The sequence below is a fragment of the Excalfactoria chinensis genome, chromosome 4, assembly GCF_039878825.1.
Source record: "Excalfactoria chinensis isolate bCotChi1 chromosome 4, bCotChi1.hap2, whole genome shotgun sequence".
NCBI classification, from domain to species: Eukaryota; Metazoa; Chordata; class Aves; order Galliformes; family Phasianidae; genus Excalfactoria; species Excalfactoria chinensis.
Window position 1 is genome coordinate 67,452,566 of NC_092828.1, and position 16,615 is coordinate 67,469,180.

The following is a 16,615-nucleotide window of genomic DNA, read 5'->3' on the forward strand; positions in this document are numbered from 1 at the left end:
CTCTATTCTCTGGACAGTCACCCATCTCTGCTTAGCCTGGTGAGACATTTCGTATGCACAGGGCTGGGGATAGAGGATGATTTGGACACCTGTTAAGGATCTGGGGTGTTGCGTAGCCCCCAAGCAACCGGGCATTGAGACGAAAGCCTAAATCTTTTGTATCTGTCTTCACCCAGTCTTGTCTCTCTCTTGTTCTGAGCTACTGTTTGGATACAATGGAAGAGCAAAAGACATTTTATTTCAACTTCTGCAGCAAGTTGTATGGGATTGCGAGAGGAGGGTTTTCAAAAGGTCAGACCAAGCAGAGCAGTTAGGAAGCTGTAGAATAGTTCCTTTCACATTGTTTTTGTAAATATCTCTCTAAATAAACAATCAGATTAGATTTATCCCTACCTAATTCCTTTGGGTATTATTCAGCTTACCCTGCACAAACCAATTAATTTAGCTTTGAAGATTCGGTTTAAACAAAAGAACAGCCATTTTTAGCTCAAGACTACGCAGCACAACCAGAACACTTCATAATTTCAGTCTTCTTGCACAGTACAGATACACAGTACACATTCATCATAGCATCAGAGAATCTCAAGGTTGGAAAGGACCTACAAGATCATTTAGTCCAACTGTCCTCCCATTACTGCTGCTACCACAAGCCACTAAACCATATCTCGTAGCTCCTCATCCAGACGCCTCTTGAACACTGTCAGGGATGGCAACTCCACCACCTCCCTGGGCAGCCATTCCAGTGCCTGACTACTCTCTGAAAGAAAATGTTTTCTTTACGTCAAATCTAAACCTCCTCTGGTACAACTTGTGGCCATTTCCTCAGGTCTTGATTGTTGCCTGGGAGAAAATGCCAAACCCCTCCTCATCACAGCCTCCCTTCAGGAAGTTGTAGAGTGCAACAAGGTCTCCACTGAGGCTCCTCCAGACTAAGCAATATCAGCTCTCTCAGCCGCTCCTCATAAGACTTGTGCTCCAGACCTCTAACCAGTTTTGTTGCCCTTCTCTGGACATGCTCCAGGGCCTCAATGTCTTTCTCGTAGTGAGGAGCCCAAAACTGAACACAATACTCGAGGTGCAGCCTCACCAGAGCTGAGTACAGGAGGATGATTACCTCTCTGCTCCTGCTGACCACACTGTTTCTAATACAGGCCAGGATGGCATTGGCCCTCTTGGCCACCTGGGCACACTGTTGGCTCATGTGCAGCTGAGCATCAGCCAACACCCCCAGGTCCCTTTCCTCTTCACAGTCATCCAGGCACTGAACCCCAAGCCTATAGTGCTGCATGGGGTTATTGTGGCCAAAGTGCAGGACCCGGCACTTGGCCTTATTGAACCTCATCCCATTCACCTCAGCCCAGTGATCCAGATTATCCAGATCCCTCTGAAGGGCCTCCCTACACTCATAGAGATCAACACCACCTCCCAACTTGGTGTCATCTGCAAACTTACTGAGGGTACACTCAATTTCCTCATCTAGGTCATCAGTAAAGATATTAAACAAGATGGGCCCCAGCACCAACCCCTGGGGGATACCACTTGTAAGAGGTCATCAGTTGGACTTAACTCCATTAATCACTACCCATTGGGCACGACCCTCTAGCCAGTTCCTTACCCAAAGAAGGGTATACCTGTCCAGGCCACACACAGCCAGTTTCCCCAGGAGAATACTGTGAGAAACAAGAAGCTTTGCTGAAGTCTAGGTAGACTACATCAACAGCCTTTCCCTCATCTACCAGTCTGGTTACCCAGTTGTATAAGGAGATCAGGTTGGTCAAGCATGACCTGCCCTTCATGAACCTGTGCTGGCTGGGCCTGATCCCCTGGATGCCATGCACATGCCATGTGATCTCACCCAAGATGATTTGCTCCATAACTTTCCCTGGAACTGAGGTTAGGCTGACAGGCCCATAGTTCCCTGGATCCTCCTTGCGGCCCTTCTTGTAGATGGGAGTCACATCAGCAAGTCTCCAATCCTCTGGGACCTCTCCAGATAACCAGGAACACTGATAAATGGCGAACTGCAGCTCGGCAATCACCCCCACCAACTTCCTCAGCACCCTAGGATGGAGTCCGTCCAGTCTCATGGACTTGTGACAGTCCAGATGGAAGAGGAGCTCTGACTGTCTCTACCTAAATCACCAGGGGTGTATTCTGTGTAGCATCCCAGACTTCCAGATCAGGGTATAACTATTAAAGACAGATGTAAATAAGGCATTGAAGACCTCAGCCTTCTCCTTATCCTCAGTGATTGTATTCCTCACTGCATCAAGTAAAGGACGGAAATTTTCCTTGGTTCTTCTCTTACCATTGATGTATTTACAAAATGATTTCTTATTCTCTTTTAGTGCAGTGGCCAATCTGAGTTCAAGTTGGGCTTTTGCCTTCCTAACTTCCTCCCTGCATACCTGTAGGGCAAATGAGGGCAATGATAGAGCCTTTATTTGGAAAAATAGGCTCTATAGGAAAAGATATCAAAAGGAATTAACTCACCGCTCCTGGTAACAGTTTGGAGAAAGGGCTGAGCTGAGGAATGTGACCCACGCCTTTCCCCTGATCCTTACACACAGGCACTCAACTATATCATTCCCAAGTCCAAGCTCTTCAACATTAAAACAGTTTTTAATATAAAGGGCCACACCACCACCCTTCTTTCCTCATCTATTCTTTCTGAAGACCTTGTAACTATTCATCACAGCACTCCAGTCATGGCAGTGATTCCACCATATTCTGCTAACAGCAGCTAGGTCATAGATAGTCTGATGCACAATGGCTTCCAACTCCTCCTGCTTGTTGCTTTTCAAGAAGAAAAAAAAAAAAAAAAAAAAAATCAAAAAACATAAAAACCACAGGAAACATTTAAAATTATATCATGCAACTAAGTTTGCTTTCTAAGTGCATCCATCTGGATGAACCTGTTGAACAATGTACTTTTTTTATGTTCATAGTAACAGAAGCATTTTTGCTTTCTAAATTTTGCTGATATGACTAATAATCTCCCCGCTTGCTAAACTAGGTTTACCAGCTTCCTAAAACAGAAGCAGCATACCACCCCTCTCAGCAGAAAGGGATTCCCTTCAGAGACAGAAAAATCCTGCAGAAAGATTGGAGATTAATGGGAGACCTGAGAAGATGCAGTACCAATAGCATATTACATAACTACCTTTTTTTTTTTTCCCTACTTACACCACCAAATAATTCTTCTGGGTCTGTTCTATGTGTTATACTGAAAAAAAGATAGAACTGAACCTTATGGAAAGATTAACATATAAGTCGCACAGACAGGTATGACGGAGCTGTTTTCTTGTTTCCTGCATTTGCCTTTTCTCAGAATGCCAACCAGCTACACTTACACATCCACACTTTTTCCAGTGCTATAACGTGGCTTGGGTAGAACCTTGCTGGGAAAGTAAGGAAGGAGCTAGGGGAATGGATCGAGCCGATGCTGTTTCCTACAGAGTAGCTAGAATTTCTCTGGACCATGCATACAAGGGACTTAATTGCATCTAGAAAAATTCACTCCTTTTTTCAAAATGGTTATGCATAGAATCTATTTATGTTTTTGCAGTTGCTTACAAAGCGCATATCCATAGACAGTCCCATCCCTTTCAGACAGGACAAACCACTACAGAGTATCAGCAAGAGGCCTTTAGAGGAAATTGAATAATAAATACGAGCCCCAGGAAATTTAAACATTTCCCTCAAACCTACTCACAGCTCACCATTTATTATTTGTCAAATTTAAATCCAGCACCTCTTCTCCCCCTAAGTCTGCTTTGAATTTGCAGAATTCATCAGGCATAAATACATGACAGCTATTATTACCCAGGCCTTGTTTGTGAGTTCTCACATGGAGTAAATTCACAGTCAGCCTCCTATTCACTTTCAGAACTGATAACAGTTCAGATGATGACATTCACATCTAGTAAAGAAGCTGACAGAAGGTACTGTTAAAGGTGCTATTTTTTCCCCTTAAAATTAGAGTGAGTTACACTCATTAAATTTATCAGCTCAATTTAGATGCTCATTTACATGGCTGAACAGACAACTAAGCACGCTCTAAGGAAAACTTAACTTTCCAGCAGAGAGCCAATCCTCCATCTGGCTGTGTCTCATGCCAATTCCAGGCATAAATAAAGAAAGAGAAAACACAGTTGAAGTGGGAAATGGCACCACTTCTGCTAAGTACTGTCAAAGAACCCAGTCATTAAAAGTGCAGGGAAAAAAAGCACCAAGGCATGGCAGAGGTAGAGCCCCAGATGGGGCCCTGGACAGAAGAGTAGCTACCCATGGCTCTTAACTCTCCTTTGCAAAACATGGGAGAGATTTACCAGAGGGGATGGAAGTGCTAATACCAAACATCCATCACTTCTACTCAACATAGGTCTAAGGCACAAGAGCAGAGCAACAGAAGAGCCTTTCCTCTCACTTCAATGCTTTCTACCCCTTGCAGTAGAAGCAAATACCATATGCAACAATTATTTTCCAGAAAACACAAACAAGTTTTGTTTTCATTTGCACAAATTTACTACATGCCACAAAGACAGACAGATCAGATTTTGCTTGTGAGTTGGATCTAGATGATCTTGAAAGTCCCTTCCAATCCAAGCCATTCTATGATTCTGTGCTTTCATTATTGTACTAAGTTCAGCAGGCTGAAACATTTAGAACATGAGAACCGCATGGACACACTCTTAAAGACTGTAAAATAAACAAAGGCAATGGCAGAGCCTTTACTTCAGAAATTGGAGCTACAGGAAAAGATATCACAAAGAAATTAACTCACCCCTCCCAGTAACAGCTTGGAGAAATGGACAAGCTGAAGAAGGTGACCCACCCCACTTCATACCATTGTGCCTCAGGAGAGAAGGGCAGGGGAAAAGGGAGACCCATGCATGTTCAGATTGCACGGGAAGTATCAAAGAGACAAAAGGGGTGACTCCAGACCTCCTTTCCCCCTCCCCAAGGGAACCTACACACTCATGCATCTCACTCATTGGTTCAGGCTGTGACCTTAGAATTCCATGACAAAGATCATACCTGATTTTTGTTGAGGATGCAAATAATTGAGAGGAGGAAGCAAGAAATGCTCTGATCTTTTAATTAATGCGTTACATGACTGTATGAATGTGTAATCAACACCCTGACCTTAAAAATGTCTGAACAGAACCATATGCCACTTTAAAAGCAATGAGTATAATGGAATTGGTAAATATTACAATGCCCAGTTCCCAACAAATAAAAACGCTTATCTGCACTAATACTGTGTTAACACTATTTCTTAATGTTTACACAAGAATGATCTTCTGCTGGGAGTTGATTGATTTACATCTGCATAAAAGCCCATATTCAACATAATACAATAGCATGCTCCATATACTCGCGTGCCATAGGAATATTACAGTATAATTCTCCAGCACAGCCATATGTATCTCTGGTGGCCCAAATGCAAGTTTTATCTTGCATAGTTTTAAACAAAAATCCACATTTGGCCAGGGCTACCAGAGGAATTCAGCAATGGGATCCAAACAGATACACAGTTGTGCTGGAAAAGAGCAATAAACTTCATTTTGCATGACTTCATCAACAGATGGACCAAACCTCAAATTACTTGAGTGATTAAAAACTGGAGCTAAACAAAATCTTAGATTCCTGAAGGCAACCTCTGCACAAACGTCAGGAGTTTTAATTTATTAATAACATATTTTGGAAGAGTGTAAAGAAGCTAGAGCACTACAGCTGCAACTGCTTAGAGACTTCTTAGATGATGATGCATACATAACCCCACCGGGACATCTCTATATAGGATCATTCTGTGAAATGAGTAGCCAAGAACAAAATGTGGAATGAGATTAAGCATTATTCCCAGTTCAGTTTTTCAGTAACATCTTAAATGTGGAAACTCTTGAGGGTTTTCCTCAAGCAAAAGCTTTGAGACATGCACAGCTGTAGCTCTTTTTCCTTTGGACGATGGGAGGACACAGTGAGGAAGACAGAGAAAAGGAAGGAGACAAAGCTCCAAAGTAAAGCACACAGTCATGATTGCACCACAGTGAAAAGGCACTACACTTTTCAGAAAATATTCAAGACTGCATTAGAGTTCATGGCGTAGTAGAGAGAATCACTGACAAAGTAGCAACAAACTAGAGCTATAGCATTATTTGGTAGTTAGGTTGGAAGCTGCTCACTAGAAGCAAGGGATACAGAAGCAGAAATTACAACCTGAAATCATGTTAGGCCATACTGAAATACTATTGGTATTTCAGTATTTCTATTATACTAATAATATTTCATATTATTAGTATGAAATACATACTAATAAGAACTCTGACAGTATCAAAATTATGTCAGGACTTCAAATCTGCTCATCCAACCTAGCATATGCTCTGCTTAGCATACAATGTGGCACAACCACTTCCAGAAGAGATCAAAGAAACATTTTCTTTCAGGCAGGGTTCAGGCATCATCCTGAGCTCTTGTTTAACCTTGTCTCAAAACAAGGTGCCCAGAAAATCTAGGAAATATCTGTACATACTCTCTGTTAATCTTAACCAGCACTAGCAGTGAAATCATATTTGGGAAAAGCCACAGATCCCTTCCTGCAGGAGTCCAGAACTGATTACTCTGTCTCTGTGCAAGGGATTTTTTTTCTTTAACAACTCAGTAATACCTTTTGCAACCAGAACATCCTCCTGCTAGAGGCAAAACAATGTTTGGGTGTTAATTTAACCAAAGGCACCTACCAGCTTTGGACAACCAAAAGCAGTTGTTGAGGAGGCTCAGCTCAACTTCACTATGAATTATTCTACATCTTATTTCTAACTTTTGACCCAGGAATGATCAGAAAATGCAGCCTTAGTGACAGTAAAACAGTATATTATTGACTCTGTAGAAAATGCTTTGAGATATTATATTTAGGAGTTGTGTATCTTACAAGGAAATGCACTGGCCATCTGGGAAAGACTGGACATTTTATGAGCAGCTATATGCAAAGCTTGCATTGTAATGTCTTACAAGCAAGAAAACCATGTGTATTGAATGCATTTTCTGATATAAAACCACTGTGTTATTGCATACATTGTCTATTAGAGTAAGGATTCCTAAAGAAATCCTATCAGACAAGAAGTCTGACAGAAAGGGCAAATCAACTGACATGTGGTATCCCAGTGAGTTTTCAACAGAATTACTGAAAAACACTCAAAGAAAAACCACCATTCATTCTCTGCTACAAGAGAGGAAGCTAATTTTCTGATAAATGCTCAAATTTGATATATACAAGTCTGTATATCACAAGTCAACTTCATTTTTTTCTTTAGCTGTACAATGTGAAAAGTTGTTGCTGCTGCTTTTAACTACATACGTTAGCCATTTATATAACATATAAATTATGAATTCTTAAGATAGCTTAAAAAGAAATTGCCCCAAAAGAGCTGAAAGAAAATCAGAATAAATGACATCTATATTTTTATAACCATTAGAAACCCACAAACGTCAAGATACTACTACATTATATGAAGGATGAAACAAGTTTAGATAGTAGGAAAAAGTACAAAACACTATTAAAGAAACAAAACGTCATGGTTTTGTGCTGTCAATATTCTACATCATGACATCATGTGCGGTATGAATCATTAACTGAGGGTACAAATTGAAATACTGACATACTGAATATTGACAGCACAAAACCATGACACAAACAACAAATAAAGGAAATAATAATTTCGTCCTATGTTGATATCAAGAAATAACTATGTTTGATCATAGGTTTTAACATGTGTAGATCCTGGTTAACTAATTAGATTAACCTCTAGGTTAATCATTTTAGAAAGGAAATCCTCCTACTTTGTCGCTTGCCATGCAATTTTTTAAAGTAGCAGTTCAATACAAAACTGCAGCATTGATCTTGTAATATTGCCACGTAAAATATTTTATGATAAATCAGATGGATGCATTTCTCACCCCAAAATCTAACTAAATATTTGCCGATAGAATTCCTGAAACGTGTTTTAAAATGCACATGCTAAGTTAAGAGGTCTAAAAGTATTATCAGGTTGCTCTACTTAGAGCTTTAATGTTAAAATAATTTCACTTGGGAAATTTTCATCCATTTTCCTGAATTGCATTTGCTTATGGCAGTATTTAGCAGAGAAGTCACTTACCTACTCTGAAGATCAAATCATCTTCAATGGGATTTTCTTTTCTTTTTCCAGTGCTGTACATGCTTGCAGGTCTTTTCACAGCTTTCTGCTTTACGTGACCACTGCCAGGAGATTTAACACGTCTCTTAACACCCTCAGTGGTAGGGGATACGTCTGCTGATCTGACCACTTTCAGTTTAAATGGGCTGCCTTTGATGTGTTGATCATAAAGTCTCAGTGACAAAGTGAAATCCCCTTCTTTTTGAACAGTATACAAAAATTCGTAAGTGCCGTTTTTATTGTCAAGTATTTCTCCATCTGCTACACTTCCATCAGGCGTGCTCAGCTCAGCAGTGAGGTAAGCATTCCCCGACTTACAGAGCTCCCCATCTTTGTCCTTGGTGGTGATGGTAACAGACATGGGCTGTCCAATCACAGTCTGCCGCAGTCCCTCACCTGTGGCAACTGTTTCAGAGGCAACAGCATTGGTGGTTAAAATAGTGCCCAAATTGTGAATGGACTTTTTCAGGCCTTCTGTTTCCACTATGAAATCCAGCTGATCATTTTCACGGGGCTGCAAGGGGAAATCCCGCTCAGCCAGTTCATTCAGCTTGTCACTCATCTGCTTCTTCACCAGCAGCACTTCAGTTTCGGTGCCATGGTTGAGGGCTTGGGCTGTAAAGTTGCTGCAACTTTTAATGCTCTCTTGTCCTTCAAGTAAGGTATCCAGCTGGGTTTGGAGAACCTGCATGCATTGCCAAACACCACATCAGCATCAAACGGCAGAATTTATGCTAGCAACATTTAGCATGCTTCACACCTGAAGGCCTTGGTAGAAACACTTATTATAGTACTTGTATGTATGTATATATATATATATATATATATATATGTGTTGTGTGTGTATATATATATATATATATGTTGTGTGTATATATATATATATACACACACACACATATATAAAATGAAGTACTTACAGTACTTCATTTTAAAGCATTTTAAAAGGGTTTCTCTTAAGTTCCACTGCATAAAACAAACCATATTGACTCTACAAGTTTTTGGAATATCACACAGCAACACAAAAAAATGTACCCCATTTGGATCACCAGGGCTTTACAGACCCACTGCCCCATTAGGTTGAATTATTTCCTCACTTTCTTTTCTTCTTTTTCTTTTTTAATTTGTAAACAAACATAGAATTTAAAGCACATTTCCATCTAGCCCTCAGTCACAGTTAATGAGATAGTTATTGAGAAGCAAACTGTGTGTATCTGCAGAGAGATTTTGAGTCATCAGGCCCATCAATAAGGGAGGGTGTAAGAAGGATTTCTTAAAAATCTCTCTTCAGGGCAAGGGGAAAACTTTGGGTTACTTCTCTCTGGGGAAGAATATGAAGGTGTTGTACTGGGGATACTGGTAAGAGCTAGATTGAGTAGCCTAAAATTTTGCTGAGCAGCAAGTAGCTACTCTGTATTTAAGACTGAAAAGGAGCTTTCATTGTAGAATCGGTTCTGGCCCTCAGTCTGAAATCCTTAGAGTAGTACTGACATTAAAATTGTGAGGCATGGGCTGGGTCCAAGATAAACATTTTTTTAAACTAGTTTCACAATGAATAGGAAAAATGATCCTTGAATTATAACAGCCTGACAGAGAAGTTCATGGGAGTCTGGAAAGCTCAAACATTCCAAAGTCCCCAAAAAGTACCCAGTCACACATATAGTATATTTTTCCTACTCAGAAGAACTACAGCACAAACATTATTGCTAATCACAGAAGTTATTTTGTTGTCTGTTATTGTAAAGTAGGCGTTTTTGAAACAATTCAGTTGTTTTAATTAAACTTGGAAATTGGTTGGTATTGCTGTGAGATACTCTTCTCTTGTTGATTAACACTGTGCAATGATACTGAGTTCTTAAGGGCATTTTACTTCTGATTTGCATAAAACTATCTGCTTTTCTCACTGGAGAAAAAAAGTCTGATGAATTATTCATATGGAAAAGTGATAACAATGTGAAATCTACTGCAAGCAAAAGAAAGTAGGCTAATATAAGTACTTTATTAAGTTTCAAGTTATCTGTTTCTCTAGACAGCTGAAAACCTCTCAGGACTCACTTCAAGGCATTTCCAGTCCACCTTGTCTTTATTCCAGAATATAAACAGTTAAACAGATATGTGACTACTAAAGTCCCAGGATGATAAAACTCCATACACTTGGGGCAAACCACAGAGCATGGAGGTAGATCATTTGCAGCTACTATACTCTCAGTATTATTTTCCTTTATTATAGACACCAAGATTATTCAGTCCTACCATAACTAATATTTAAGATGTGTTAACAGTGTTTCACATGAGATCTCTCTCAGTTCGTTTGAAGCCAAACTTAAGATATAAGTCCAATTTTTTGATGCTAAAACCTCCTTAGTTCTAGTGATGACTAAATTCTGTGCCCCAACGACCCTGGACTCCCTGCATACCCGAAAGTACACCTCTTATATGTATATAAGTTAATTCCTTAGTTTTCACCAGCCTATCCTAACAACCTATCTTGTTCCAGATCCTGAAATACAGCTCTTCTGAGCCTCAAACAACTGGAGATGTTCAAGCTGCTAGTAATCACAGAGAATGTTCAAAGATGCCAGCACTATCAGGCACTCTTGAAACTCCAGTTGCTCACATTAAATTGAGGATATTCTGAGGGGAGATATCTTCCTTTAATATTAAACAGCCAACTGATGCCCATGAAGACAAAGACTAAAGTCTTCAATTTGAGTATTTCAGACAGTCCTCAGTAAAAGCTCTTTCTATCAGGGTACAGGCTTCTTTTTGAAAAAGGGGCAAATTTCTGTTTTCTTCTTCTGAAGCTCAGTCCACAATACAGGGGGAAATATGCAAGATTTGGTCATACAGTTTGAAAGTTAAAGAACACAACTCTGAAATCTGTTGCTCTCTGCATTCCACTTAGAAAGTGAATCTGTACTCTCGGCATTTCAATCCCTGAATTCTACAGTGAAATACCTTATCAAGCATTTGAAAGGAAAGCAAAGCTTTAAAACAAATAGTAAGCCTTGCTTGGTTCCTTCAGGGAAAAATTACTTAGCCTGTATCATCATGGGAGAAGATACTCAGGACTTCATGGGGCTGCAACACAATGATCCAGACTCAACTTTGGTCTTCTCATATTGGCATCTGCACATCAAACATGTGGGCTTTAAGCAGACTCCTGCTTAGTGTGCTGGCTATTGTAGATCCTCACGTACCATATGCACAGGGACAGCTGCCTATACAGTCTAAATTCCATTTTGGAGGCCAGGCACCTACAAGTGAGGTTGTGCAGCACTTTGTTTCAGGAAGACAAAATTCTCAAGATCCCAGACACAACTTGTTAAACTGGCAACCTGAATTATTTGTAAAAACTGACTGATTAAATTAACGGTTTTTCATTGAAACAAAACATGCATCTTACTTTGTGTTTAAGGCCATAATTCACTTCCAGTTCCATAAGCAGCACACTCTTTCGCACATTTAAAGTCTTCTGGAGTTCATCAAAAGTGGAATGAATGTCATCTACAATGCTAGCCTTTTGGTTGGTTAACTGGTGTAGGATTTCAGATATAAAATGAAGTGCTGAGTCGATCTCTGGAAGCCTGAGGGAGGGATTAAATTACAAAGACTGCTGTTTCAAAAGTCATTAAACACTGGCCTTCATCCTGAAATTTTTGATGAAATAAACTCATCACCAGTCTGTCTTTAAACTTGGTCACTTCCCAGAAGCAAGTTCATTCCTTTTATAACCACACAGTGATTTTAGCCTGATAAAATAAGGCTAAGCTAGGGCCCTCACATGTGAAAATCCATTAGGCAGTTCCAACAGGGAGGCCTTGGATTTTCTCTTCTTTATGCAGATGTATTTGCTAATAATGAAGAATTACACCTACAACTTTTTTTTTTTTTTTTTTTTTTTTTTTAACCTCTTCTTCCAGAGTAAACTTTGTGCTGTATTTTAAGTATACAGTATAAATTATTTATTATGAAATTAATGATGGGCTACTTCTTTTCTCCTTAACATTTATTTTCTCTCTTTGGAGGACACTTGAATTTCTAATGACTTCTGTTTTACAAAAGACTGATAGGAATCTTTAGATCTTTCCTCTACCCCCTCAGTACATCAAACTCAATGGATATACATATTTTTTTCTTTCTTTGCACTATCCTCACTACCACTATTCTTTAAGAAAAGGTCCCTGGCACAAGCACATTAAAATATCTACCCAGAGTAACAGAGGAAGCTAGTAGCAAAAACAAAAACAGAAAAAGCACCAGGGGATACTCCATACCGTTTGTTGACAGAATCCAACTGAACTTGGAGGGAAGCCTTGTGTTGCTCTACCACATCCTTGAGTGGTACTGTGGGATGCTCTGCATGTTCTCCCTCTGTACACTCCCTGCACATGGCTGTCTCACAAGACCGGCAGTAAAACTCCATCACCTGAAAAAGTGCACACTTCTAGATTAAAACACAGAAGCGGCAGTAGCATCAGTTCAAAGCACATCTTTCTGGGTCTTAAACTCATGTTATTATCTAAGCTCTTAGATTACAGTTCAAAAAGAAACAAAGTTTCTGTTCTGATCAATGTTCTGTCAATAATCTGTTCTGTCAATAATCTACAACTTAAAAGATATCTGTTATTTATATGTATTTTCCTACCAAAACACTCTTTAAAATGCATTTTACTCTATTGGGAAACATCAGAACAGCACACAGAAAACAGAACACCAGACCTCAAGGCGAGCTCTAACACTGTCTTTATACAATACTAAGCTTTGGTCTCCTTATCACTTCATGAAATAACTCAAAAAAACATCAGAGCACTCAGGTCCCCTCATTAATTCAATTCTCAGTCTCCATTAAGGGGCTGCCACAGAAAGTGTAATTTTCAGCTGTTTTTTCCCAACAGGACCACCTGTGCAATACGAAGATTACCAAACACCATGTTTATTTGCTACAGAAAAGCATCCTCAATAAATGAATGCACTGTAAAGGAAAAGATCCATGTCCCATTACTAATCCCTTAAAACCATCAAAACCCTATATCTAAGATTGTAATAAGAGTGCTGATCTACAATTGAAATAGAAGATTGTTTCAACCTGCTGTGTACCCAGTAAAACACTGTCTGGAGATTGAAAAATAAAGTCTTTATATGCAATAAATATCCCAAAATGTGAATATATTCACAAAAGGAAAAAGACAGAAAAGTCCTGTGCCCAAAATCATCTGCTAGTCAAAATAACACACAAATTTGCAAATTCACCATGAGATATTCTTTTACAACTAGAAACTTCTTGAACACAAAATATTTTAGGCTTATTTCAGATTGTACAAGGAAGCTTGCAATATTTGCTTCAAAGAAAGCAATTGGCACCTCTCTTGCATCCAGAACATAGCATCAGAATCTCATATAATTTGGTTGATGCTTTTGGCACTCAGATCTCACACTGTGTGAGGTGTGCTGGAGATGTTGGTTGGCATTAGGTGGTTGCATGGGTAGAGTAGAACCAGCTGTTTGCAGGAGAGCAGAGGGACCCGTAAGGCCTGTGCCAAGTAGCTAGTTGTTCCTAGTTTCGTGAATTAGGAGAGTGAAGTAAGAACCACAATTTGCATATGGCTTATTAGCATTAATAGGATTTTTTCCCCAATAAGCTTCTTTCCTTCATATTCCCATTCTTCTCTCTTATCGCAGTTCACAAGACATGAAATGCACATGCAGTGCATCAGTTGCATGCAAGGTTAGTTATTTGTCGGCTACTTGTGCAAGCTACTTTATAGACAAAGTAAAAGCTGCCCCAAATAAACTGGATAATATAGAATGCATCAGCAAGAAAAGAACATGTAGATCTAAACAACGGCAACATGTATCAACATATTCCTAAGTTCAGAGTGAGTGGAATCTTACAGTAGCACATCAACCAAGGCCTGGCAGCATACTTTGGTAGGCTTTAAGATGTGGTACTGTCTCACGACACGGAGAGGAAGTCAGTTAAACAGAATTTTTGATTTAAATTCTTTAAAAAATGCTTGAAAAATTTGCAAAATAAAATGTTGTTCATTGGGAAGCTAAGTACTTTTATATGGCCATAAATATTCATGTATTTTGAATCTGTGCCATAAATTCATCTTTCTGTCTCTTCACAGTTTAATGCTCACGTTCAGGACACTTTAACAAGCTTCCTACTTGCTCAGTATTTGTTGTCTTTGGACACAATGCAAGAATAATGCAGTATTTCTGTGTCCTATTGAATAATTTCATAACAAGCATCATTGTATTTACAGCAACATGTATTCAAGTGCTAAAGAAACAGAAGACAAAATGGTAATATCAAGCAGACCATAAAGAGTTAAAATATATATATTCCCACAAAAATTGCAGTATTTGCCTCAGTCACATTCAAAATGGTGCAATCGAAATAGCTCCCATTTCCCATGAAACCTTTTGGATTGTGCCATAGCTGAAGGAGAAAGAAAAGCTACTATTAGTATGATTCACGCTTGAAGTTTTTGGATAAGTTGATTTCTTATGATTTTGTCAAGCATTTCTTAATCAACTAAGATTCCTTCTTCATAATTTTTAAATACAGACAGACACGTACTACTGACTTTTCTTCTCTCCCCTCCATTCCCATCATAAGCCACATATTTTGTGACATTCCCAGCAAGCTGTTCATGTTAACAGGTTTGTTTCATGAAACAGCCCAGAAAAAAAACCTTTGCCTGAACTCTGTTTTCCAAGTGAATGGGAGCTCTAGGGTAGGCATGGTGCCCCACACTGGTTTCCACTGTATTTCCATAGAAGTCACACAATGGATCAATGAAATCATTCCCACTAGCTGCAATGAAACACAGGTTAATAATACCCACGGTGTTCTGAAATCCCATCTACTGACTACATGTTAAACCAGACCAGGATTTTTCAGAACAAAGTTCTAATTAGAGACCCATGCGTGTCTTCTCCACTGTAATCTAAATGAATTTACAGATTTTTTTTGTCATTTGCATAATCAAGGTTGCACATTCTTCTGAAATGGGTTTCACAAATCCAAAGCGCATTAATTCCAGCCCTTCAAAGTGCGGGTCTCAAGAAAAAGACTCTCAGCAATCATAAGCCTCATTTATCCAAAATCACATTTGAATAATCACATTGTTCACCCACTGCTCTGGATTTGTTTGAATTTAAATAGTAGCCCAGAGAAAAAGGAGCCATTTGGTCTTTGCCAGCCCTCTTTCTCATCTCTCACACACACACAGTTCCTATCTCTCAGTGCTACTGGGTATGTTAGATTTGCATGTTTTGGCTCTTAGAAGAATACAAGTCTGGATTACCCAGGGACTCCTCACTGACTATTTGATGAAATTTAGGGGAACAGAAGCCCAGGTTCTGAGTCTTTGCTTTTGCCTACCCATGCAGTAAAACTGAAAGCTTTAAGCAGATTTAAAAGTTCTGTAAACCTGTCATGACTTAAATAACACACTTACATGCAAGTAAACCACCCCAAATCCCTTGTACAACTTTCCAATTTAATCAAATATGATTATATCAGAGTGACACTACCACTTCCTAAATTTAGCATTGGATATGGTCTCCTGTTGTACTCTACAAACAGAAAATGAACTGCACTCAGAAAAGCATGGATCTTAGCATCTAAACTTTCACTTCAAATTCAGATAAGAGAAGAAAAGAAACCAAACATCAGGAACCGTCGATGTTTAGCAACTGAGAATATAGCCAATGTTATTTCCATGGGTAGATAGAAGATAAGAATCTTCCCTTAGATTCACAAGTTCCATTGCATGTGCCCTTCTAACCCAGTTTCACAAAGATGTGCTATTGTGCTCCGTGTTGGGTGTATGAGGAAGTACCGGTTTACAGTTCAAGCACAGGAAATCTATGATGTTAAGATACTAGAAGCTGGGTTTTATTTGTCATAAACACACACACGCAAATGGACCACAACAGAGGGTGAGAGGATGTGTGCAGAAGGACTAGGATGTGCGCACAAGTATGGAAAACAGTAGTGGTGTCAAGGAGACCGGCTGGAAGTACCTAATCTGTGGGGCCTGAGGAAGGCCAAGATAGAAGCAGAAAGGAAAGTCAATGTGAGAATAACTGTGCAATAGTTCCTATCTGATTAAACCTCTGTCGCAGAGGTTTAAAGCCAGCATGGCTAGAGAAACTGAAACGGCTTGTTTAAACACAAACTTATTTCTAAACTAACACAAAGAAAATCTGGCAGTATTTAAATAAAACGTACTTGCAAATTTTTCCCTTGGTAGTAAAAATACAATGGTCTGACCCTACACTACATATAATTGTATTCAAACCAATAAAAAAAAAAACATGAATGAAGAGAGGCATCAGTGTAGAATGACTGTCTATTCTTTGCAGGCATTCTTGTCCAGCTACCATCTCAGTCCCTGTCA

The 16,615-nt window shown here is 39.3% G+C and overlaps 1 protein-coding gene across 10 annotated transcripts in view; it reads right to left on the reverse strand.

Moving 5' to 3' along the window:
• TRIM2 (tripartite motif containing 2) overlaps nucleotides 1–16,615 on the reverse strand; it is an 87,026-nt gene that overhangs the window by 19,115 nt on the left and 51,296 nt on the right. For all 10 annotated transcript variants that reach the window (XM_072333899.1, XM_072333898.1, XM_072333907.1 and 7 more), the window contains exons 4-6: nucleotides 12,476–12,627; nucleotides 11,605–11,785; nucleotides 8,160–8,883 (exon numbers count right to left, since the gene is read on the reverse strand). In XM_072333899.1, the coding sequence (XP_072190000.1) occupies nucleotides 8,160–8,883; nucleotides 11,605–11,785; nucleotides 12,476–12,627 (1,057 nt within the window). The remainder of the gene's footprint in view (nucleotides 1–8,159; nucleotides 8,884–11,604; nucleotides 11,786–12,475; nucleotides 12,628–16,615) is intronic.